General features: G+C 38.2%; 1 protein-coding gene across 1 annotated transcript; it reads left to right on the top strand.

Annotated features, from left to right (window-relative positions):
• Positions 1 to 1432: 1432 nt before the first annotated feature.
• On the top strand, positions 1433 to 27918 carry LOC137639514 (uncharacterized). Its single transcript, XM_068371781.1, has 3 exons — positions 1433 to 1848; positions 26137 to 26222; positions 27821 to 27918. Exons 1-3 carry the CDS (start codon positions 1433 to 1435, stop codon positions 27916 to 27918), a joined length of 600 nt encoding a protein of 199 aa, XP_068227882.1.
• Positions 27919 to 27945: the final 27 nt, after the last annotated feature.

The raw sequence follows: 27945 nt of genomic DNA, 5'->3' as shown, positions 1-27945 counted from the left end.
CACCTAAATTCGATAGGTATAAGTACAGAAGAACTGTCATTGACATTTATCTTTCTTCGTGGCCAAGTGGTAGTCATTGTCTATATAAGCTTGCCGACCAGGGTTCGATTCCCGGCCGGTCACAAGCTCTTGTCTTTGTGTGATTTCGCCTGGGGCTCTAATCCTGAGGTCGTTAAGAGAATCCAGACATTAATGTATCAAGAAATATATGGCTTATTTGATATATATATATATATATATATATATATATGTGTGTGTGTGTGTATATATATACATATATATATATATATATATATATATATATATATATATATATATATATATATATATATATATATATATATATATGAGGTCAAGCGATCATAGAATGGAGAGAAGTAAAATTTGTCTAGATCTAAGGACAGGAAGAGAAAATTAGTTTTAAGAAAGAAAATAAACACTCCTGTAATAAGATAAAAATCTGTTGAGTTTATTTTAGGAATACAAAATAAATACTTCCAACTACGTTATGACACGGAAGCAATTAAGAAGAAATGAACTGTAATTAAAGAAAAAAAAATTGTATTGTAATCAGCACAAGATATAAGTGAAAAAGTTCCCAAATAAGATCGAGGAAAACTATCTGAAAAGACCAAAAACATAATAAAGAAAAGATTGGAAATGGGGGGAAATATAATTAGCCGAACTATCGAAAACAATGAACAAACGTAAAACCCAAGACATTCGTTAACGCAATCAGACCAAAACTGAGGAAACACTAAAGAAAGGAAGAAGCTTCAAATTAATGAAAAGAAGACTTGGAACAAGGAGCCCACAGATATTTGTTTTAAAGGATGAACATGGAAATATTATCAGCAAAACAGTTAGAGTAATAAAAATTGCAGAGTATTTCTGTGCAATGTTATACAATAGGAATACTGTTTAAGAAATAACTTTGCTAATCAGAAACAATGAAACATATAAGTTGGTACCAAAAGTAACAGTAGGAGAACTAAAGAAAGCATTAAAAGCCATGAAAAGAGACAATGCAGCAGGAAAAGATGGCCTAACGATTGATTTAATTAAATATGAAGGAACTTCATAGCAGTAAAACTCGCTGAACTTTACACAAAATGTTTGCAAGAATGCTCTATAACTTCAACTTTGAAAATTTTTATCATTATACTAATTCATAAAAAGGGAGACACAAAAGACCTGAAAAATTACCGTCTAATAAGTTTACTCTCAGCATTATGTAAGATATTTATAAAGATTATATTAGCCTGAATAGAAAAACAGCTAAAATTTAATCGCCCAACAGAGGAGGTAGGCCTTTAAACATATGTTTGTAATTAACTACCTAATAGAAAAATCATCATAGTACGACAAAACACTATGTACGGCATTTATAGGCTACGAGAAAGCTTTTGATTTGGTCAAAGTTTGAGCAGTAATGAAAGCCCTTCAAAGACAAGGTATAGATGAATCTTATGTTAGAACACTTGAAGATATCTATATAGAAAGTACAACAGTCCTAAAACTTAGTAAAAATAGTGAGAAAATCCAGACTGAGAAACGAGTGTTAGGGAGACCCATCTCTCCTAAATTATTCACATGTGTACAAGAAATTCTTAAGAATTTTGATTGGGAAAATGTAGGAATTAACATCAACAGGGAATACCTTAAATATTTAAGGTTTTTAGATGACATAGTTATACGTAGTGAATCATCGGAGGAATTGAAAAAAATAATAAAAGATTTGAAAATAGAAAGCAGAAATGTAGGACTGAAAATGAATTCGAGTAATACCAAGATAATATTTAATGAAAACGTAGAGACAACAAATAAGCCTTATGGTCGAGTCTCAAGGTATTGTGATTAAATATATGTACTTCAGTAAGTGTTTCCCCTGGACATGAAACCGAAATTAAAAGAAGGATAAGCATGGGATGTGGAGTTTTTGGTAAACAAAATGAGAATATGAAAAGTAAAGTATTTAATGAGATGGTCTTACCAGTATTAACTTATGCATCATTAACTTGGAGCCTTACTAAAGCCTTAAAACATAAGCTAGTTACAACTCAAAGAGCTATGGAAAGAATAATGATGGAAATAATGCTAAGAGACAGAAAAAGAGTAACATGAATACGAGAGGAAACTTCCGTACATTCAGATATCATCCCGTAAAGGAAAGTTATTATCGAATTCAACCTTGGGATTAAATATTTTACTGCTTGAACTGTTTCAACTCAGAACAAAGGTTCGAGTCCCGAAAAGAATATTTATTTCCAAGGTTGAATTCGATATTAAATTCCAATTGTGGATTGATATTTGAATTCACACACATTCAATAGCAACAGCAACAAATGGAGGAGTTTCTAGTTCACTGTAGGACAAAGGCCTCAGACACGTTTTTATTCATGTCTGGGGTTGGTCAATTTTCATCACCGCTGCGAACTGCTGATGGTGGAAGACTTTAGTCTGATCACTCACAGCAAACCAACTTAGTATGGGTGGCCCTGACTAGTACAGCTTTGGTGATCATAGCGATGCACAAACCCTTCACCACGTTAAGGTATCCCCAATCCTATATAGATATATATTCATGTATAAGTGTGTGCGAGATCTCTTTATTTTCCGTATGACGAGAGGATTACTGAATTATTCCCTGGTTTCCTTCACATATTTCCATAATCTTGTGTTAAGCGTTTTAATAAGGTACTATACCCTTGGATCAGAGAGTGTGTGTTACTCCCGAATATTTCCTTGAAAGAAATCATCGTCTGCAAATAAATCAGTGCTTGATTTAACTCTCAGAGGATCATTGTCACAGTGACTCCACATTTTCCTCTAAACCATCTTTTTAATTATGTGAAATACTTAATTCTAAACATCCTTTTTATGTAATGGTCGAAGTGACTTTCTGTAGATTTTTGATAGTAAAGAATAATCTCATAGGGAATATGATATATTTAATGTTAATAGAGCATAATGAACCCTGCCTCAAAATAAAATCGGTAGTTTGCTGCTTAATTTATAAAATTCATAAGAAATTAATCTTCTTGGCATCATTCCTGATAAACAAATGAATACTGATGAAAATCAGTATTGTTTTCATGTGTTCAAATTAAGAATTTTGCATTACTGAGTGGCCCTAACATCGCCAATCTCCTATTTTGGACGTTACGATGAATTTGACTGTATCCAAGATAATATAGTCCACAGTAATTTAGTGCATGTGGAATCTAGACCTCCGTATAATGTTTTCTAAGGTAAGCATATGCGATTTTTCTCTTATCGCAGTTGAGACAACATTCTCCTTAATGATAAACAAGCTGAGCTAGAAAAAAAATGGAAAATTAAATTATAAAATGTTTCCCTTACACATTAACTAGAATTAGATGGAAAAAAATAGTATTATATATTAATTTTAAAAAATTAGTGAGTAACAATTCTCATATCATGGTCTTAACTGTGATTGTGATAGTAAATAATGAAATATATATATAGTATTTTCACCAGCTTTCAACTACTTGATTTCCATGGTCCGTGAACATCAGCTCTTATCGAAAGTGTGTTATAGCTCAATCTGATTAATTTCGGAATCTTAGCCAGAGCATTTTTTTCCCGGAAGAGTCCTACCTCCAAGAGGAAAATCACGAATTATATGAAGACCACAAAATATAGAGTACATTAAGATGGAATTTCCTTTATATCGTGGGTTTTGTGTCTCCGATTCCTACTTGAATATTCGTTCAAATTTCCTTGTTATGAATACATTAAATACTCTAACCAATGAAGAAAGCTAAACTAGATTGATGGCTTGGATGAATGTTTCGTTGATATGCTGGAATAGTCGATTTTGAACAGATCTCTCTCTCTCTCTCTCTCTCTCTCTCTCTCTCTCTCTCTCTCTCTCTCTCGACCACTTTCTCCCATCCTACTGGGGCAGTAAAAATAGATCAAGTCCTGCATCTTCAGTTCGCGACGGAGCTCCATGTAAGGGGAGACAGGAGGTTCCTCAGCCCAATCCTGCAACTTCTTGCCACTCCCTTCCTGCATCTTTGCCCATCTACATCCTGCTAAGGCCTGCTTCCAGTCACTGCGGCAAGCAGTAGTGGACCGTGGACGAGGGAGAGGAAAATACCGTGGGCACGGCAAGCCTATCTGTCACCAACTGTTCTTGGCAGAGTGTGTGATGTGGGTGGTTACCGGGTATATAACAGAGTAGGGATCGCAGAAGGGTCAATGCACAGATGCTGCTTGAACTGCTTTCTATCCTAGTATTTGTTTTAACTTGAAATGATAATAATAATAATAATAATAATAATAATAATAATAATAATGAATTAAATGCTAATAAATCAAAATTCCAATAAGCTGCATTAGTTGATGTGAACGAAGGCTACTCCTCATAGACCCAAAATGCCTCTCATTCTTTGTGTCCTACTTAATCTAATTTGTCTGATGACCGTATAATGGTGATAAATCATGGTGGTAATGTTAATTAAAATCTGTAGATCTCCATTAGGTGGATTACAGGGCATCTTTCAATATTCAACTCAATGTTCGTCATCAAACAAGTTTCTGGTTTAGAATATGTGGCAAATCCTAACTTTTATTTCTTCTATCTTACCTAAAAGTCTTAATTGCGAGTAATTTCTAATCATTTTCTTGCTGTCAGAATGTTACTTGTGAAGAGTAACTTAGTAAACACAAGAAAATAGTGAATACTAAGATATGGGAGGGGGGGGGGGGGTAAAAAAAAAGACTGAATGACGGAATGACGTCAACGTGGGAAGTGGAAATAATGAGACGCTCAAATGGTCGCTCCCCGCCCAGTGCGCCATTCTCGGTAGCAGGTCATGATTCGCCCACCAAACCAAGTAACCTATTGAGGTGGAGAAACCTGACCAGGTTGCAAACACCTTTCACACCCGTTTCAAAATCACTCGTCAGGACGTTTGCAATTTTTGCAAGAAGCCTCGTAACGCCTGAACAGTCATACTCGCAAATGAATGTGTCATTCGCTCTGGAGCAACGCTAGCCGTGGGAACTAACGTGAAATTTATCATTCTTATATGATACTTTTATGAAATATAATATTATACTTACGCGAAGATTGTCGAATTCTTTATATTTCCATTTATCATGCCAATTGCCGTTTTTTTTTTTTTTTTTTTTTTTTTTTTTTTTTTTTTTTTTTTTTTTTTTTTTATATGAATGAATGGCTCCTGCTCTTAAGGGCGTATCTGGCTTTTTCTGGATAAATTAAGATAGACAGAAACATGATGGAAAGCAAAATTGTTGACTGAAACGGAAGTAACCGCTCATACAAAGGTAGATTAACTAGGGAAGAGATGTGGCTAATTTAACTATGTTTCTGTAAAAGAGAGAGAGAGAGAGAGAGAGAGAGAGAGAGAGAGAGAGAGAGAGAGAGAGAGAGGGGGGGGGGGAGGGGATGGCACTTGTTTTTCTTGTGTATAAGAAAGTATTAGAGAGTTAGATAGAAAACGGATTTTGAGCGAAGCGAAAAATCTATTTTTGGGTGAGATAGCCATGGCGTCCTGATGGAAGGTTCCTGTTTGGTAGCTTCCTTGGGTATAAGACTACTAAGATATTCCCAGAGAATTTAACCACAGGTTATCACAGAATTCTAACTTCTGGAGCGAGTATCTCAAAGGTTTCCCTTTAAGACATCGTAATACAACAGGGGACACGCATGTCTGATCGTGCCACATAGCTATCTCCACCCCGAACAGAGTTAACGCTTCGGTGTGTAAGGGCTGAGAATAGCTGGGAGCCGTTCCACAGCTAATCTCACTCGTGGCTACTACTGATACTCGAGACGTAAACAAACGGACGCCATTGCTCTAATGACGTCACGCGCGTCTTTATCCTGGCGCCAGTTGCTGCCCATCACCATGATACAATTGTGTAGGGTGGGAACAAACTGAACGAAGTAGTAGGGAGGGTCCATCAGGACGCCATGGCTATCTCACCCAAAAATAGATTTTTCGCTTTGCTCAAAATCCGTTTTTTGGGCTCAAGCCATGGCGTCCTGATGGAAGAGTACCAGAGAATCAATGTATCGTGGTAGATTTTCCCCCAGAGTTAAGTGCCTAGGCATTGACAAAACAGCAAAGTAATCTTAGGTAAGAACCATAGGAACAAAGTATCCTGCCCCCCATTGGTAGGAAGTTCCCATGGGCTATGCCGACGTCAAAGTGGTATTGAAGGGCTATTCATCTTGACAGAAGAACTTTTAAGAACTTAGAGATGAAGCAGAATGTTTGATATTTGTATAGGAACATTCTGAAGTAGGCCAGTGGTGGTTGGGCACTGTGTGTATAGTTCATCTCCTGATTATTCGAAGTAAGTATTCGTGTAGGAACCTTACTGAGACAAGGTGAATATAATTTAGGATTAGACATCATAAATTCTTCATGACCATAGGAAAGGAGGAATAAATAAAACTATGACAGTATGTATTTCATAGTAAGTAGGAGCTGAAAGAGACGCATAAGTAATAAAATAGAAATTTTATTTCACAATGCAGAAATTAAATAATTTACAGCAAAAGTAAAGTTCATTTACAGTAATAATAATGTACATAGAAATAAAGGCTTGCTCTTGAGTCTGAAAAGGAATTTCAGGATTAGTAGGTACTCGTTCTCGAGGAACGCAAGTCTTTAAACAACACATCATGCTCAAGGCATGCGGCACTTGTGTGACACTATGACATTTCACCTGGGATAAGAACAGTTATAAAAGCACTAAGTGTTTTTAGACATCACTATGAATCACTCGAGGGTCAACATAGGCACCCGAAGAGTTAGAGTCCCAAGTAACTCACTGTTCTACGCAGAGTTAGGTGCAGGTTTCATAACACTACCTGCGGCTACCACAAAATGTTTGATTTCGTGCACTTGTTTCGCATAATGTTTAAAGAAAACTCGCGAGGACTTCCAGCCCGTAAAGTTTTTAAGGCTCTCAAAGTCCATGCTCTGAAAGAAGTTCAGAGAAGATGCCACTTTTCTAGGATCATGACCAGCGGGTGTACTGTTCGGATCCGCTCTGCGAATGAAGTAGGTGATTTTCGCTCTTAATTGTTTCAGTGACAGGTCGCTGCCCGATGTTTCTCCTTTGAAGAGTTGGCCTCCACCAAAGTTCGAAGTTCTGCGAAGATAGACCTTGAGACTCTCTACTGGACATAGAGAGACATCCTCCTTCAGGGGGCATATTCTCCAAGGGCCCCATCTTTTGGTGGGTAATTCATTTTTGGCGAGAAACGTCGGATCAGGGGAGAGGGTCACTTCTCCTGAATCGGCAAACAGGATGTGTCCCTCTTCTCTTGATAATGCCACTATTTCGCTGACTCGAGCTCCCGAGGCGAGAGCAAATAAAAATATAACTTTCTGAGTCAGATCCTTGAGGGGGCATGAATCATTGTCCAAGTTGGAGGCGAAATGGAGCACCTTGTCTAGTGACCAGGAGATGGGTTTCGGAGGGGGTGCTGGGCGTAGGCGAGCACATGCTTTCGGCAATTTGTTAAAGATGTCGTTGGACAGATCAATTTGGAAAGCATATAGAATTGGTCTAGTCAAAGCCGATTTGCAGGTTGAAATCGTATTGGCTGCTAATCCTTGTCCATGAAGGTGAATGAAGAAGGACATACAGAAATCAATGGTGATTTCTTTAGGATTTTTTGCTTTAACAAAGGAGACCCATTTCCTCCAGGATGATTCATATTGCCGTCTCGTGGATTCGGTCTTGTATTCCTCTAGGAAGTCTAGACTTTTCTTCGAGATCCCAAACCTCTTCTTTGCGGCAAGGGAGAGAAAATCATGAGATGAAGGTCCTTGATTTTCGATGATGAAGCGAAGACAGTCGACTTCTGTACTTGTTGAGAGAGAACTGGGCCCGGGAGAGGGATCAGCTTGGGCTGCAGCTCCAGGACCAGGGGGGTACCAGTTGCTCCGGGGCCACTTGGGAGCCACTAGGGCCGCTGTCCCTTTGAAGGTTCTCAATTTGGAGAGGACTTTCAACAGAAGGTTGGTGGGAGGGAACAGGTATATCTTCGACCATCTGTTCCAGTCCAGTGACATGGCGTCCACCGCTTCTGCTTTGGGGTCCTCGTACGGGGCTACGTACAGAGGAAGTTGATTGTTGTCGCTCGTTGCAAAGAGATCTATCTGAAGTTCTGGGACTTGATGAGAGATGAAGGAGAATGATCTTGCGTCTAGAGACCATTCCGACTCTATCGGGTTTGTCCGAGATAGAGCATCCGCTGTCACGTTGCGGAATCCTTGTAGGTGAACTGCAGACAGGTGCCACTTCATCTTCTCCGTCAGACGGAAGATTGGGAGAAGCACCTGATTTATCTGGGGCGATCTTGAGCCTTGGCGATTGAGACAACGAACTACCACCGAGTTGTCTAGGGTTAGACGGATGTGGATCGAGGGCGGCGGGGATAGCTTCTTCAGAGTAAGAAGGACCGCCATGGCCTCCAAGATGTTTATGTGGAACGTCTTGAATAGTGGAGACCAGGTCCCTTGAGCTTGTTTCAGGTGGGAGTGACCTCCCCAGCCCTCCAGTGAGGCATCCGTGTGGATGTTGAGTGATGGAGGAGGGTGTTGGAGAGGAATGGACCTTTTCAGGGCCATTGCTTCCGACCACGGCTTTAGGAGGCGTCGAAGTCTGTTTGGAAGCCGTCTCTTGAGGTCTCTTCGAGCGATGGATGCCGATCGTCTCCAGACTCCCGCGGCATCCTTTAGCTGTGCACGAAGCACTGGGTTTGTCACTGAGGCGAATTGTAGAGAGCCTAGAACTCGTTCCTGCTGTCGTCTTGAAATGCGTTTGGATTTCAGTAGTCGCTTGACAGACCCTGCTATTTCCTTCCTTTTCTTCTGGGGGATGGAAAGGCGGTGTGACTGAAGATTCCAGTGGATTCCCAACCACTGAAACTTCTGAGCCGGAGAGAGGCGAGATTTCTTCTCGTTGATCTTGAATCCCAGGTGTTCTAGGTACTGGGTAACTTCGTCGCAAGACTTTGTACACTCTTCGGGCGATGGAGCCCAGACTAGCCAGTCGTCGAGGTAGGCCATCACCTGGACGTTTCTTAGGCGGAGCTGTTGTACTATGGCATCCGCCAGCTTTGTGAAGATCCGAGGGGCCACATTGAGGCCGAATGGCATGGCCCGGAAGGCGTAGCTTTTTCTTTGGAGTCGAAATCCTAGGTAGGAGGAAGCGTGATGGTTCATTGGAATGTGCCAATAGGCATCCGCCAGGTCTATAGAGACCGTGTAGGAACCTTGAGGCAGAAGGGTCCTTATTTGTTGAAGCGTCAGCATCTTGAATTTGTTGTTCTCTATGAACTTGTTGAGGGGGGATAAGTCCAGAATGACTCTGAGCTTGTCTGAGTCCTTCTTGGGAACGCAAAACAGTCTCCCTTGGAACCTGGTGGACTTTACCTTCCTTATCACCTTCTTGTTCAAGAGGTCTAGAACGTATTCTTCCAGGATGGGGGTCGATTGTTGAAAGAACCGCTGGAAGATTGGGGGTGGTTGCACCCAACTCCAGCCTAGACCGTTCTTGATGATGCTGTGTGCCCAAGGATCGAAGGTCCAACGATCCTGGAATTGGCGGAGTCTTCCTCCCACCGGAAGCACTTCATTGCTTCTGGTGTCCCGAGGACTTATTGCCTCGGCCGCTAGCTCCCTTTCCTCCTCTACCTCTGGAGGGACGACGAGAGGCGTCTCTGCTTGCACCCCTGGACGAGCCTCTACCTCTGGCATGAAAGGTAGTGGATGGCTGCTCAAAGGCAGGGGTGAAGACCGGTGACTGTGACAACACCGGTTGGGGGACCAATTGAAAGGTCTGTTGTGGTTGGGCAACCACTTGGGAGGTAGCGGGTCCCGGAAACTGACGTCGTTGTTGACGTTGCTGGGGTTTTGGCTTCTGAGGTTTCCTCTTAGGCTGAGGTCCATCGTCCTGAGAGGTTTTCCTTTTTCTGGACATGCCCCACTTGTGGAGAAGGTTCCTATTCTCCGTGGCGGCTCTGTCAGTTATTTCCTTGACAAGGTCAGAAGGAAACAGGTGCTTTCCCCAGATGTTGGAGGAAATCAGCCTCCGGGGTTCGTGTTTCACGGTGGCACCGACAAACACGAATTCACGACAGGCTCTACGAGTCTTTATGAAATGGTACAAGTCCTTCATTACTGTGAGTAAGTGGGATTTGGCCAGTACCATGTAGTGATCAGGTACTGCTGTGTCACAGGCCATAACTTCAAGTTGGACTTGATGAGAAAGAGATGCCGCAAGCCTCTCCTTCGTGTCTTGTTCCCGGCGAAGGAGGTGATCATTGAGCTTAGGGAGGTCTTCATTAAACTGACGTCCGGCGACGTCAGGATCGAGCCTACCCACGACGAAAGTATGTTGGACATCTTTCCATTGTCTAGTGTCAGGGGGTGTCACGATGGAGAAGGGTCTGCACTCCTCCAGTGCAGGGCAGGGTTTTCCTTCTTCCGCCGCTTTAAGGCATGCAGCCAAGGCCTTTTCCAAAAAGGGGAGAATCGCAGTGTCAGGTGCGACATATGTAGGATGCTTCTTGCTCAAGGCAGGAAGCTTAGAGCAGGTAAAGCCCCTGCTCTTAAATGCGGAGGCTAGCATAGCCTGGGCCTTTGCGAGATCGAACACTATCTCTTCTTTAGGTTCGGTCTCCTCCTTCGAGGCAGGTTCGGAACGAAGCCGGACGTAACAGTCCGGGTAGGCCTCGAAGCTTGGGAAGAACTCCACATCTTCCAACGGGACCGTGCCGATTTTGTCACTAACAAAGATCCTGCCGGTCGCAATAACCATATGCTCTGCATACCTCCACGGGTTGGCATGAGAGCAAGCTGGGAGATCCTTGACCGAGATCTTCTTCGGGTCTCTGGATCCAATCATAGACCTGATGGACTCCTGGTTCTCCTTCAGTCTGTCGTCCATGACAGCTCTAATCAGTCGGATCAGTTCTTGGGTAGAAGAGGAAGGATCCGGGGTCGAGGAGGTAGACGGAATGGACATTTCCGTCGGTGTAGGAGTAGGCGGAGGGATGGACGAGGGAGTAGCTCCAATCTCCGACTCGGTGTATTCCACCTTGTCTTCGTCCTCTTCGGCTCCTTGAGCCATAAGCGTCTTCTCCGTGTCTTCCGAGACGTCAGAGATCTGTTCATCATCCTCGGAATCTAAACGACACTCGTGCATGGACTGAGCCATGACCACATCAGGTTCCACCGTAATTTGGACAGTGGGGATTGCTTCCTTTGGAACCACTGAATCAGGGGAGGCCTTAGGGAACAACAGGGACCTCAGTTCTTCGGTGGCCAGGTACGGTCCAGTAGCATTTCTCTGAAAACCACGCACCCACTTGCGCAGTTTTTCACGAGCAATGTCTCTAACCTCCGCTGAGGGAGGGTTATGGAAGGCCTCAACTAGGTAGGCCTGGCAGACCGTACATTCCAGTGGATTCCAGAACTTCCAATCCCCTCTCTTGTCTGAGCAAGGGGCGTGAGTCCTGCACGCCGTATGTCCGTAAAACTGGGAGCGTTTCACAGCACAGTAGGCGAAGTCACACTTCATCTGCTCCTCCTGTGGAAGAAAGAGAAAATGAGTATGGGGGAGTCATAGGAATGGCTCTTAAATTAAGTTAATATTAATCATTAATCTTAACTTAAAGAAGGTGTGATGCATAGAGAATGAAACAGTAAAGGAGAACACGCTCCATGCATCTCGCCCGGCTGGTTACCATAGGCTTGGTCCTGGGATAATCCAAATGACCGAGATCATTGGATATAGTTTCCTAGGATTCCCATTATATTGGAACTCCATGGAAAGCCAAGGACAAGGTTGGGATCGAATTCATTCGGTTCCCAGTTAAGAGCCAGAAGGCCTCATTAAGGGTACTGCTTCTGGCAACCAGCCGCGCTAAGATGCACATAGCATGCTGGAAATAGAAGAATGCAAAGAGACAGCATGATCACTAATAGAGCAGTACTAGGTACTGATCTTAAAAGCCAAGCAGCTTATCTATTTGCAATGTAGGGCTATCTTAGTCTTATGATAGCTACAGAGAGGGGGTGCAAGTATTCTTGACGCCTCCGGGGCATCCGGCAAGCCGCCGGCACGCCGGAGCTCGCTCCAGCATAGATTCTGGCAATAGAACAGACAATTTTCAAAAGTCAGTTAGATACCAGGATGGCGGCCGCCGGCACAACGGCGGCACGCCGGCAGGGAGCGGCGGCTCCGGCAGTCGGAGGATGCCGGATTGGTGACTGGGGTAAGGATGGTACAGGTAGAATCGGGTTGCCGGCAGTATATGCCGGCACTCCGGAGATCGACCGGCAAGCGGACGATTAGATAGGAGTAGGAAAGCTGCCGGTAGTAGCCGGCGGCAGCCGGCAGTCCCTCGGTACACGGGGGGCTGGCGGCAAGGGTAGGGAAGTCACCAAGAGGGAGGCAGGTATTGCCGACAGTAGAGGCGGCAAGAGACCGGCACCCGGATAGATAGAGAGACAGGGGGAGGGGGGAAAGGATGCAGGAAGTACCGTTAGGGTTCCAGACATCCCTCCCCCTCCCTGAGGGGGTGTACCCATGATAGAGACAGGCTCTAGCATCCATAAGCAGGGGTCACTAGGGACCGGGAGCAGGTAGCCCAAGGGAGGACTAGGGAACACCCAAGAGAGGGGGGGGGGGGAGACTCCCCTATGCAGAGCTACACTAGTAACTAACCTTATAGGACACTATGAAGGTATATGTACCAGAGCGGACAGCACAGGGAAGCTCGGGTAGCCCTACTCATCCACCCTAAGGAGGATTTGTAGGACAGGGGACAGATGAGTATAAACTAACCTAAGCATAGGCTAGGCTATACAAGAGATAGGTGGGGAGGGAGAAGAGAGAGGTCTTCCCAGGAAGGGTTTCTGTACCAGAGCGGCCACAAAGGGAAGGGAGGACACTCCCTAACCTAAGATAAGGCTGATCGGCTAAAACGGTGCAAGAGTACAGTTTCAGCATGGAACAGAGAAACCTTCCTAACCCGGCCTAGATCAGGGCTAAAAGTCCTGAACTAGGCAAGGAAGAAGACATATCGCTATCGCAGGAAAGTCATAGACAATCCTAGCCATAGAGGTAGGCTAGCCTAACCTCACTCTCAGACGCAATCCTAAAGGGGGTTCATTCCTTTAGGGAGGACTGAGAGGCGATATAAATACTCTATTAGACAATTAATCCCTTTACTCAGAAAAGGGATCAAGGCTAAATAGAGGGAGTGCCAAGGCAGGGGATGAAGGGAGCATATAGGGGTCCTAAGGTTAGGTTAGGCTAGAAAGAATCACTGACTAGCCTATCCCCTATATGGTCCCTGAAGGCGAAAACATTTGCATCACTAGTCAAAAGTATTGTAAAATAATAATGCCACTATCTTCATAACTTAGTCTAGGATCACTAATAAATCATGCATGAACACTTGTATGTAGGCTCCTGGCCTGGGGGCTATAGTAGCCGACTGGTATGAGGTCAATCGATGACCGATAAAAAGCGTCTAAACACGATATAAAAGTTCCTAGCTATGAAGACTAAATAAACTAATGTATTCGATTAGTATATAATGCCGGAAGCGTTGTTGTGGCTAACTAAATAAGACATGCAAAACAACAACGACGCCATAAAATGGCGGGTCCGGTAGAGGCACAGCTCTGCCACAAAACATCAATTATTTCGCGAAATAATATTTACTTTACGGCCAGAGCTTAATTAAACAATACTGGAACCTTGTACTCAACTTTCCAGAAGAAGGCGAGGCTGAAGGTAACGACATAGCGAAGATGCAAAGCGATAAAGTTAACACAAGGGAAAATCCGTCTAAGTAGGGCAGCTACTAAACAAAGGATAAAGACGCGCGTGACGTCATTAGAGCAATGGCGTCCGTTTGTTTACGTCTCGAGTATCAGTAGTAGCCACGAGTGAGATTAGCTGTGGAACGGCTCCCAGCTATTCTCAGCCCTTACACACCGAAGCGTTAACTCTGTTCGGGGTGGAGATAGCTATGTGGCACGATCAGACATGCGTGTCCCCTGTTGTATTACGATGTCTTAAAGGGAAACCTTTGAGATACTCGCTCCAGAAGTTAGAATTCTGTGATAACCTGTGGTTAAATTCTCTGGGAATATCTTAGTAGTCTTATACCCAAGGAAGCTACCAAACAGGAACCTTCCATCAGGACGCCATGGCTTGAGCCCAAAAAGACAGTTATTATCATGGGCTCCCGGACTGAGTACCAGGAAGGCAGTGATTATTATGTTTTCATGCTTAGATTGTTAAAGACAATCTAAAATAATTCGACGAAAAGAAAAAAATAACAAACTATACAGTCAGACAGGCAGAAACTATTTTTTAGCCCTAAACACTCTAGGAACAATTTCTTCTAGATCAAAATGAATAAATTTGCGGAATAGCGAATTTTTTCTTTTGAAAGTAAATAATAGAATAGTATTCTGATTTGAGATCAGCAGTCTAAAAATCTCATTTCATCAAATTGAAGACAAAATCATTAACAATTTAATGCCTTTATTCAGTTTTATTGTCAGGAAAAATTACCGAAAGCGTAAACTACTCCAAAGAGATTTGCGTTAAACGTTGACCATAGCTGAAGCTTTGTCAATCCTCTTCTAAATTAAAAGAATATGGGGTAATTGGCAATAATGCTGTGACTGACCTTCTGTGTTTTTTACTTGAATCTCTTTGACAGGATGAAGGAACGTCCACTGCTTTTTCTTCTTGTCCTTCTGTCTTCCCAGTTTTGAAAACAGGGTCACTACATCTAAAAGCAGGTCATGCGCCCAAGGATTGCTTTGATAGTAAGCAGGGGGCAAAGAGAGTAAAGTTATGCTATAAGGGACATAGAGAGTAGGAGGAAGTGAGGCACGGTAAGGAACAAAGAGAGAGAGAGAGAGAGAGAGAGAGAGAGAGAGAGAGAGAGAGAGAGAGAGAGAGAGAGAGAGAATGAAAATTTGTTTAGTAAAAATCGTCCCTTTTTCAGAGCACATCATGGATTTTCGGGTTTCCTGACACTACTAATAAATGATGCCGATCTGCCATTTAGTTAATACCTCGGGAACTTCATTTTATCCAAGTTCCATAGTTGCCGCCCCGTCATTACCAAGATATTCTAAAGTTTCTAATTCGTGTAAAGTTTGCGGACCAGAAGAAAAATGGGAGTAATTTTGATATTATTTACCACTAATGTCTCATAGTTCCATGTAGTGCAGTATTGTTCCCCCTATTACTGCCTGGCGAGTCTTTGTCCGGTAAATGAAAAGAGAAAAAGAGAACGTGCACCATTTGCATGTTACTCGTGATATACTTGAGATTGGACTCATTTCCATATTGCAGTATTTTCATTAAAGAGACCTAACTGCCTCCGAGAGTTAAATTGGTGTTTCGTGGGAACACCGATTGTATATTTGTCTAGGCTTTTTTATATCCTGATTGAAACTGAATAAAAGAGGAGTTCTGATTCGAATAAGAAGTTTAATTTTCAGTGAACAGATTAACTGCTACTGTACCAAAACAACTCTAATATAACGGTAACTGGCTTTGTAAAATGCTATCAACATTCATTGCTATATTTTGCACACCATTTTACAAGCACAAGTTCTTTCGTGTTTTGTTTTTTCCTTCTTCTGAGTCGAATCCTTGCCTAATCTAATGCACCTTTGAAAGGAAACTACAGTTTTTTAATTTTTTACCAACATATCTAAACTGAACACGATTTCATTGTAACGGTCAGTAAGACTATTAGGTTTTATAAAAGGTTTCAGCAAAGTTTCCTCTAGAGCAGGAAATTAAAATCAAATATATAAACTTAAATGAGTCTTCACTTTAAAAAAATATCTCAAGTTAAAAAGGACGATGGTTATAAGAATGTGCTGAAGGTCGAGTAACTTGGAATTTTGACAATCAGCTCGACAAGAAATCCTAAACATTTGTTTTGGAATGTGATATAAAATACAAAATACTTTTAAATTCAGTATGATTTTATATAATACTATGAACAAAGATGAAATGGAATATACAATAGAGTGATATCAGCATGGTAATGAATTTCAGAAGAGGAAAATGGAAGTTATTTCTATATTTAAGAAAAGACATCTTTCACACACACACACACACACACGCGCGCGCGCGCGCGCGCGCATACAAGATACCATATTGTAGACTCCTCGGTGATTTACTGAATCGATTTAGGAACAAGGCAAGCACTAGGCACCTACTATAAGAGGTACAAAAAATATATGCTGGAAATCAGGAAATAGTCTTATTACTTAATCACTACTGGATATGGTTGGATGTTTTCCCAACAGAGGAACATCAGAAGTAGGTGTAAAAGACAGTACGTCAATGATCTTTAAAATCAACAACCCTGTTTCTGGTCTTAATTCATAGAAATATATATCTAAAGATAATTAAAGTACCAAATAAGCATTTTATTCGATCAATTACTCGCTATTTGTATTCATGTACAGGTTGACTTTCTGATGAATAGTGCGTTATTTGGATTGTAAAATATGACTTATAACTAAATGAAGAGGCATTCACGTTTATGAATTTAATTATATTTTGTGCAATTAAAATACGTGTGACATTCATTTCTTGCGTTGGCCGACGAGTTCTTTTTCCTGAAGTAATTACAAGAAGAATGTGTGAAGATTAAGGGGGTAGTGAAGAATGGAGGCTATATGGTCAAGCATAATAAAACACGCTTTCCATGAACTGAGTCTACTACTAGACATCCCAAGACGCAATGACATAAGGTGTGTTCATCAAGGGATCCGATCGCTAATTTCTCTCTCCAGTGACGTCACTGGAGTACATCGACTGAGCGATACACTTGTCTCAGTGTCATTCTGTCAGTTGCACTGTTGCATCTCACGATTATGGGTGGGTGTTCCATAATTAGGTACACTAATAGTTCCAGACAGATAAGGATTTGTTTTCACAGTTTCCCTAAAGACCCCAAGGTACCCAAAGTATAGATTCGTGCATGGGAAAGAAGTGATAGCATTAATGTTAATGATACCAGCATTAATTTTGTTCTATCCATTTCCGGACAGAATATTACGAAGGATATCTTCCACATAGACTGCTACCACGACTTTACCAGAGAAGTTATCACCGATTAAAGAAAACCTCAGTTCCCTCGAAATTTACCTGTTAAGAAGGTAAAGTCTGGCATGGTTAAACGATTGGCTTTCAGTCTCATTAGTGCAGTTTTTAGTGACATATTTTTGGTAGATAAGTAGACTTGACTAAATTCTTAACATGAGGTAAAAAAAAAATTAGAATAGGCCTAGCCTATGCAATATATGAAGAAATTATCGGACTAAGGTTAACCATCTTTTTCTTTCTTTTTTGTGAATGTAAAGTTGTTCAAACACTGATACTTACTGATCTATTTCTAATAAGGGATATGGTGGGGTCCGAGCGTTGATTCTGGTAATAAGAATTTATGGAGAATTAAGTGTCTTCCATTGGCCTAATCCTGCGTAGTGATCTATTTCTGAGAAGGAAAATGCGGTTTAGGCCCAGTCCAGAATTTTCCAACAATTTAAAGGAAATGGAACAACTCTAAATCTTTTCATGGGGAACAGTTGAAACCAGGTGTTGATGGGGTTAGGATATTAGCTACTATTGTCGGGGAATTTAACACTGATGTTTCAGAGGAAATAATGAAGTTCTTTATTAGGTGCAGAATACATTTTAGGGTGAAAATATTAAATGCTGAAAGGAAGTCACAATTTCTTAAACATGGCGTAAAGAAAGCGAAAAAAAAAATTCTTCCGTAATATTTTTTGAATTAAAGAACATTTTGCTAATTCAATATGTTGGGAAGTTTTTTTTTTTTTGGGGGGGGCGGCGGTGTCATATTCATTTCCCCTCGTTACTTTCGTTATTTTTATTCCAACAAGATTATATTTTGTATAGCAAGGTCTTAGATATCTTGACATAGATGTTTCAAGTGATAAAAAGAGAGAAAAAAATCCGTGTATGGAAGTTGTGAAGCCCAGCATAGCAACAAATTACTGTCAAAACATTACCATTAAGTGCACAGCCCAGTCGACTTGCATCAGTGACGTCACAGTGCGGGAACCGAGCAACCGATAATTTCACCTTAGGTTATTCTGTCTTGAGACATCCAGCCAGACAATATCCCAGTGCAACTGCTGTGATCACGGCAATGTACCTCACCGGGGAGTAGCTGTTGTATGTTAAGGATAGCTGTAGGATTTTAAATATAAATAAAAGTCGGCGATAGTTAACATCATGGCCTCAGTTCTCTGTCATTTTGATAAAGATGTAGAACGTTTAGTGCTTTCATTCCCAATAAAGGCTCGCATCGAGCACATCACAATCATTGGCAAGACCTACATATTGTTTAGTTTCAATTTTTTCTATCTATTCTCTGGCTATTTATCAGCAATGATTTATATCTCTATTGAGAAATGAAAGAACGATCAAATTTCTATTTTCAATGAAAGCTGATAGTGGGTGACTTTTTTATTTTCCTTTGAATTAAATGTATTTTTTCATTTAGTATTTCATTCATTTTAAGGAACCTTTGCCTCGATGGCTTTCAGACACAAATTAGGTGTTGGCCCCACCAAATCAAGGCTTGGTCAATGCTAACCGGCTCTTCGAAGTTCTCTTCCTTTCGAAGGAAAGAAGGAATCGGGGCAGCAGCGTCACATCGAACTTTCATCGGGGCGCAAACCCTCTTTTCTCCTCCATTTTTTAGGTCGTCGTCCTCTTCAATTAATTCTGAGATAAAACAAAATGGAAACACAGTAAATGAGCAATTCTTATTATGGAATATCCTCAATGCATGATTCATCTTTACATATGTTCATAATGTTGATTGCAACTGCAAACTGTAATAATCATAAAACTAGTTTTATTTGACATAAAGTGAATCAATCAAATAAAAGTCCTCACGAAAATATGAATTAATATTCTATTAAATTATTATTATTATTATTATTATTATTATTATTATTATTATTATGTATTTCGGATGGTGAGTAAGCACAATATTTATTAAGACGTCTTAAGAATTGCACATCGTTTTGTGTATTCACAAGAAAAGAAAAATAAATTCAGTTGTTTATTTACGTAGTTCATTTTCCACTTCATTCACCGTATTTTAGAGCGACGTCCTTGGTTAGCAAGTCACTTAATCTTATGTGGAATCACCACTACCAAGGAAAACTTGGCCACACACTTTAACATACACACACATTTATATATATATATATATATATATATATATATATATATATATATATATATATATATATATATATATATAGAGAGAGAGAGAGAGAGAGAGAGAGAGAGAGAGAGAGAGAGAGAGAGAGAGAGAGAGAGAGAGAGAGAGAGATGGTGTAGCTCTTAATATTAATAGAAAATGACTGAACAAAACAAGGAGAAAACGAAAACCAGCATACTATAAGCATAAAAGAAAGAACAATAAAGAAAAGAAAAACAGCCTTTCTTAATCCAAAAAATATGTCAGATACATCAATGTTGCTAACAGCAAGGCAGGATTTTTTTTCCGTGATCTTGTGACCTTAGAGGGAAGAGGGTGACCTAAACCAATCCGCTTTCACCGACGACCTTTGACATCCACCTTCCCGGCAGGGTAGAAATTCGAAAGAAGCAAATGATAGTCATAGTTTCTAATGGGCCTATTGCACCCGGTGCAGATGAGGTCTTCCCATACTACGGCTAACTGGGGTAAAGAAAGGCTCAATGAGCTGTTATTACAGTTTTCTTTTCAGCAGAAACTCAACACTTTTGTGTGCATTATGTATACGTATTCGTCGTGTGTATTTCAGTAAAACGTGCTCTCTCTCTCTCTCTCTCTCTCTCTCTCTCTCTCTCTCTCTCTCTCTCTCTCTCTCTCTCTCTCTCTCTCTCTCTCTCTCTCATTCATATATATATATATATATATATATATATATATATATATTGTATGGATCCCGGGTCTGAGCACCCAAAATATATTATACGATTATAACTTTCTGGTCTGGGCACTAACAAAATATATTATAATATGGCTCGTGACTGGGAACTAAACATACAATATTATATATACTATGACTGGCAAGATATATAACCTCTCGAATTTCCTAACTCCCGTTTTGGCTTTTACCTTAAAATTGTTACACTTTAAAACAGCAATACACAAATTCTGAGACCGTTAAATAACTCCCAGACAGCAATTTATAAAACACTTAATATCCAAAGGTCTCTTAATTAAGCACACTCAAAACTAAACTGGGTAATTACTTTCAAGTATTATTAACAGTTATTTAACTCTCACTGTGGTTCTTAACAGGAATACGAGCAGAATCTGGTCTCAAATAAAGATGATTGGAATAATACAATCGTTAGAAAAATCAATATATTCTACATAATTTACAACACTTTGAAAAGAGTTTACATAATAAAATTAAGTCACTGGAAAAAAATTAAGTCTAAAAAAAAATTAGAATGAGACAAAAATCTTACGATCTGAAATTTATAACTTGACTTGAACTATTATATCTGAATAACCCTTAACCTAAGAAAAAGAGATAATGCAATGAAAATAATACAAATGCTTGAAATAATTCACACATAATACAATGTTTAAGCTTGACTAAATGAATAATAGTTAACCAGATCACTTTATAAACCTATCCTGCCTACAGGGCCGTTTACAGAAAACGTTATACAATGAATTTTAATATCACCTTTTAGTCTTGAATGGTACACCATGTGCTTTGGGGCACAGTCACTTAGGAGATGACAGACTAGAACATACTGAACTCTTTTGACATATAACGCTGTGGGATAGAGGAGGAGATGAGAAGGCTGCGGTTCTAACTTGATCTCTATGTATGTCTGTCTCTGATTGTATCCCAACCTTGGGTCACCTATATATGGAATTTTGTCTGATTCCCGAAGCTTTCAACTTTTTGAGAAACGTGGGGGGCGGGGGGAAGTCTGTTTGTAAGGGCAGCAAAGTTACCATCTAGATAAAAATGCCGAGACGAATCAGGGGTTTTTTTGGTAACTCTTGTATACACGCCAATGCACCCGAGAGACGACTTCCCAGCTAGCTCCGCCTACCTATTGTCCCCGAAAAAAAAGCATCCTCTCGCAGGGATTCTAAAAATTTTGAAACACGTGGAAGAGAATATTCCAAAGCACATGTCACTGAAAATTTTCTTTCTAACATGATGCAATCCATCATAAAATATAAAAGAGCATTACCTAGGCCCTTGTTCTTATCTCGCATGAATCCAACAAAACTTTCAAATAGACTATGAAAGACTTCATAGCAAACATATGTGAAACAAAAATTTAGTTCTTTACAAAAAATATGTAAATTACATATTTTAACTTGAATAAAGAATATAATGAAATTCACGGCGAAAGTCTTGAGTAAGTTACATGAAATACTTATATCTACATGAGAGGGGCTCATTTTACGAGCTGGGTATCATCTCTTCAATGCACGAATGAAAACAATATACGAAAAATGAATAGAATTATCAATTAACTATGATATATACTCTACAGTAGACCAGATTTGTAAATACACACACACACACACACACACACACACATATATATATATATATATATATATATATATATATATATATATATATATATATATATATATATTCTTACAAAGCTGGTCTAGTGTAGAGTAAATATTGTATAATATTGAGGATTTTATTCCTATTTCAGAAATTGTTTTCAATTGTGCATTGGAGAGATGATACCCAGCCCATAAAATGAGCCCCCCTTATGTAGATATAAGTATTTTATGTAAATTACACAAGACTTTCATCGTGAATTACATTATATTCTTTATTCAAGTTAGATTATGTAATTTACGTATTTTTTGTAAAGAATTAACTTTTATTTTCACGTGTGTTTGCTATGAAGTCTTATGTTGTCTATTTGAAAGTGTTGTAGGATTCATGCGAGATAGGAACAGGTCTTAGGTAATGCTCTTGTATGTTTTATGATGTATTGTGTCATGTTAGAGAGAGAATTTTCAGTGACATGTGCTTTGGAATGTTCTTTACCACGTGTTTCGAAATTTCGAGATGCCCGGCGAGAGGTTGTTATCTTTTTTTTATTTCAGGGACAATAGGTGGGCTGAGCTAGCTGGGAAGTTGTCTCGTGGGTGCATTGACGTGTATCTAAGAGTTACCAAAAAACCCCTGATATGCCTTCTGGCATTTTTATCAAGTTGGAAACTTTGATGCCCTTAGGCACATACCACCACGCTTCCCAAACAAGTTGGAAGCCTCCGGAATTAGCCAAAATTTCATATATAAGGACCCAAGGTTGGGTCAGAGTCAGAGACAGACAGACATAAAGATCGAGATAGACCTGCAGCCAGAAGATAGCCTCTTTCCCCTCTCCCTCTCATTCACGCCCGTAACAGAGTGTATTCGGAAGTGTTCAGTGTGTTCTAGCCTGTCCTCTCCTAAGTTACTCTGTGCCCCAAATCAAATCATGTGTCACGCAAGACTAAAAGGTGATTTTGAATTAATTGTTTTAGGGTGAGTGTTGGCATTGTATAAAGTTATTTTGTAAACGGCCCTGTAGGCAGGAAGGTTTATAAAGTTATCTCTCAAACTATTATTCATTAAGAGTCAAACTTGAACATTGTCAGAACTATTCCAAGTATTTGAATTATTTACATTGTATTATTTCCTTTTTTTTAGATTAAGGTTTATTCAGATATAATAGTTTAAGTTAAGTTCTTTTATAATTTCAGATCGTAACATTATTGTCTTATTCTAAGTTTTGTTCAGACTTAATATTTTTCCAGTGACTTCATTTTTGTGTAAATTCTTTTCAAAGTGCAATTTGTATAGAATATATTTACTTTTGTAACGAGTGTATTATTTCTAATCATCACTATTCAAGACCAGGTTCAGCTCGATTTCTGTTAAAAACCACAGTGAGAGTTAGATAAGAGTTAATAAGTTTGGTTTTGAGTGTGCCTAAGAGACCTTTGGATATTCCGTGTTTTATATATTGCTGTCTGGGAGTTATTTAACGGTCTCAGAATGCTTCCATTAATGTTTTAAAGTGTAACAATTTTAATGTAAAAGCAAGAGAGGGAGTTTAGAATTTGAGAGGTTGAGTAACTTGCCAGTCGTAGTATATATAATATATGTTTGGTTCCCAGTCACAAGCCATAGTATAGTATATTTTTTAATGCCCAGACTTCAGGAGTCATAATCGTATAATATATTTTATTAGTGCCCAGACCAGGGAACCATACATTATGATATGTATATATATATATATATATATATATATATATATATATATATATATATATATATATATATGTATATATATATATATATGCATATATATATATATATATATATATATATATATATGTATATATATATATATATATATATATATATATATATATATATATATATATCATAATGTATGATCCTGTGTCTGGGAACCAAACATATAATATAATACATATATTACAGCTGGCAAGCTACACGACCTTTCGATTTCCAAATTCACCTGTTTGCTTTTACATTATATCTGATACACTTGGAAATATTAATACCCGAACTCTGAGATAGTTATATAATTCCCTGACAGCAATATATAAAACACTGAATATCCAAAGGTTTCTTAACTACACTCAAACAAAACTGAGTAATTATTCTTAAGACTTACACTCGTGAGGAATAAAACACGCTTTACAAAAATAAAAATATTTTATATAAATTACAACACTTTAAAAAGAATTTACATAAAATAAAATAAATCACTCGAAATATTAAGTCCGAACAAATCTTAGATTAAGGCAAAAGTGTTACGATCTGAAAATTATCTAGTCACTTAAATTGAAATATTAAATCTGAATAAACCTTAGACTAAGACACAAGAAATAATACTTATGAAAATTATACGATCACTTATTTCATTAATAAATAAATCTAAACCCAATCTTTAATTTTGTTACTTAATGGAAATAGATAACCACATCACGATATAAATACCTTTCACCTTATTACAAGGCCAGTTACAAAAGCTTTAAGTGAATTTTTATGAATACTCACTATGTTTACTAAAACTCGTCACACCAAAACTTAGATATGTCACTGAAAACTTTTAAAATAATATACTGAAATGCATATGAGAGAGGGGAGGAGAAGACTATGACTTAAGGCTGGAATTCTCTATCTCATCTATGCGGCCCTGGGTTGCCTTTATATGAAACTTAGCTACTTCCAGAATGTTTCAGGTCCGATCGAAATCTGGAAGCGTGGGGTGTTGGCCGTAGGGTGTCAGAGTTACCAAGCATTGGCCTCTTAAACGCGTACCCACGCAACGCCAGACGGCTGTCTCTCTAAGCTAGCTTTGCCCACCCTTTGTCCGAGAAATTACTAGGTTTTTCGGGAATATTCCAAAGCATATGGCACAATATAAGAATTGCGTATATTCTGTCAAACATAACGCAATACCTTATAAAAATATGAAAGAACATTACATAAGGCCCTGTTCCTATCTCGTATGGTCACATAACACTCTCAGACATATTACGTAAGACTTCGTAACAAAAATACTTGAAATAAAAAGTTAATTCTTAAAAACAACATAAATTTACATATACTGACTTGAATGAAGAATACAATGAAATTTACGACGAAAGTCTTATGTAATTCACATAATAAACTTATTCCTACATGAGAGGAACATATCTTACTGACTGGCTATTCTCTTAAATGCATAAATAAAATATATAAATAGATCATAAATATATTATTGTATTTACTCTATACTAGATCAGCTTCATAAGAATATATATATATATATATATATATATATATACATATATATATATATATATATATATATATATATATATATATTTACAAAGATGGTCTAGGGTAGAGTAAATACAGTAGTTTATTCATAATTCTATTTATGTTTCATTTGTGCATTAAAGAGATGATACCCAGCCCATAAAATGAGCTCCTCTTCTGTAGATTTAAGATTTATATGTATATTACATGAGATTTTCATCGTTAATTTCATTGTATTCTTTATTCAAGTTAGTTTATGTAAATTTATGGTATTTTTAGGAATGAACTTTTTATTTCATGTATTTTCGTTACAAAGTCTTACATAAACTATTTGAAAGTGTTGTGGGATTCGTGCAAGATATGAACAAGGGCTTAGGGAAAAGTTCTTTTATATTGTATGAGGTATTGCGTCATGTTTGAGAGAGAATGCTCAATAACATGTGCTTTGGAAAATTCTGTACATGTGCTTTAGAAATTTCGTGAAAAGGCATGAAGATAGAATGTTATTTTTTTTTTTTTTCTTATTACGGGGATTAAGTACAGCGTTCGAGAGAGCGATAATTGGCAACTTTGACGCCCTAATTCAAAGACCCCCATGCTTCTCAAATCCTTAGGAATCTTCTGGAATTAGCCAAATCTCTTATATAAGGCGACCACCAGGAATAGACAGACAGATAGAGATAGAGATTACCAGCCTTAAAATTTTCATCTCCTCACCTTGCTCACTCTCACACGTAACCAAGTGTATTGTTTTTGAAAGTGTTCAGTACATTTAGTGTGTCCTCTCCTAAGTGACTGTGCACCAAAGCTTATCGTGTCTTGAAAAGATACGTAAGACGAAACGGTTGTTTTGAATTCATTGTATTACGGTGAGTGTTGGTATTGTATAAAGATTTTGTAATTGGCCCTGTAAGAAGATTAAGATTTTGTATTATGATCTGGTTATTTATGTTTCATTTAGTGTCAAACTTGAATACTGTATTATTCAGATTTAATTTCAAGTTTTTGTATAATTTACATTGCATTATTTCTTTTCTTTGTCTAAGGTTTATTCAGATATAATAATTCAAGTCAAGTTAATATATAATTTTCAGCTTGTAAACTTTTTGTCTCAATCTAAGTTTTGTTCAGATTTAATTTTTTTTCCCAGTGACTTATTTTGTTTTTATGTAAATTCTTTTCAAAATGTTATTTATAGAGAATATATTTATTTTTGTAAAGAGTGTATTATTCCTATCACCATCGTTCAGAATCAGATTCCGCTCGTTGGTGTTAAGGAACACGGTAAGTTTTAAATGATACTCAAGAGTAATTACCTAGTTTAGGTTTGAGTGTGCTTAAGAGACCTTTGGATATTCAGTGTTTATAAATTGCTGTCTGGGAGTTATTTAACTGTCTCAGAATTAGTGTATTAATATTTAAAAGTGTAACAGTTTTGATGTAAAAGTAAACAAGTGAGTTTGGAATTCAAGAGGTTGATTAACTTAGCAGTCGTAGTATATATAATATTATATGTTTGGTTCCCAGTCATGAGCCATGGTATATATTTTTAGCGCCCAGACCAGGGAGCCATAATCATATAATATTTATATATATATATATATATATATATATATATATACATATATAATGTAAATATATATATACATATATATGTATATATATGTATATATATACATACATACATATATATATATATATATATATATATATATATATATATATATATACTATATATACATATACATAAATATATATATATATATATACATATATATATATATATATATATATATATATATATATATACACGATATATATATATATATATACATATATATATATATATAATATATATATATATATATATATAAATATATATACATATATATATATACATTTATATATATACATATATGTATATATATGTATGTATATATATATATATATATATATATATATATATATATATATATATGTGTGTGTGTGTGTGTGTGTGTGTTTGTGTGTGTGTTGACGTGAAGGAGGAAAAACCTAATTTCCAGAGCATTGCTGCATATCTTCCTTTTCCAATTATTATACATAAGCCCCACTTTGGGTAGATTTCCGCATATTGAAATGCTGAAACAAGAAAGGAAATATTCATATTCACTAAATTTTCTGTTGAAACAGAACGTGGATTACCATCGCACATTAGAATAGAATCTCAGGTGTGTGACTAGTGAGTGTCGCGGACATACGCTAACGTCATCAAGAAGGCCACAGCTCGGACCAGAGCCGAGCCAATGTCATTCCAGCGCGGAGTCACTGAGTACCTGGCTACCAAGAAATGTCATCATATCAAGTCTTGGCATTGTGGGGTAATCTACATCTGAATGGATAATTCTGTTTTTGCAATGACGATATCTTAATGATATGTAATCGCGTACCGAAACATATTGATGATAATTTATTGGATAAAATTACTCCACATTTAGCTTACCTTGGTTAACCTACCTCTATCTTACATACAGTATCTTGGAACATTTTTTTTCTATACGTTTCAAAGAATGCATAAACTTAGTTCATTCCATATATTTTTCAAAGAATACTGAAATTCTGCTTTCACATGCATGTGCGTGCCCGCATTTGCCTATACTATTTCAACTTAATACATCTAAACACTAATACAACTCGAAGCACAATGGTGAGACTTCATCTAAGATTGAAATGATTCAGCCATCTCAAATCTTGCCAAGTGTTCCTAGGGAGGAATTTTCTTTGAACCTTTGTCCAGGTGATTAACATTGGTCAGGTCCACTGGTATTTGAAGTGATGGCTACGAATTTCTCTCAAAAAAATACTTTTGGTAAATAATTCTTTTTCAATCTATTTTATTGCAGATTTCAGCGAAGATGGCAGCAGAATTAATCTGGTTTTATTACATAGCCAGTTAAATGGTTCAATCAAAGTGCAAATAGCTCTAAACACTTGCACATAATGCTGGTTAGAAACACATTTGGTAATT

Source organism: Palaemon carinicauda, chromosome 4, assembly GCF_036898095.1.
Source record: "Palaemon carinicauda isolate YSFRI2023 chromosome 4, ASM3689809v2, whole genome shotgun sequence".
Classification (NCBI taxonomy): Eukaryota; Metazoa; Arthropoda; class Malacostraca; order Decapoda; family Palaemonidae; genus Palaemon; species Palaemon carinicauda.
Note: the sequence above shows the minus strand (reverse complement) of the source record. Positions and strands in the feature narration are given on the sequence as shown.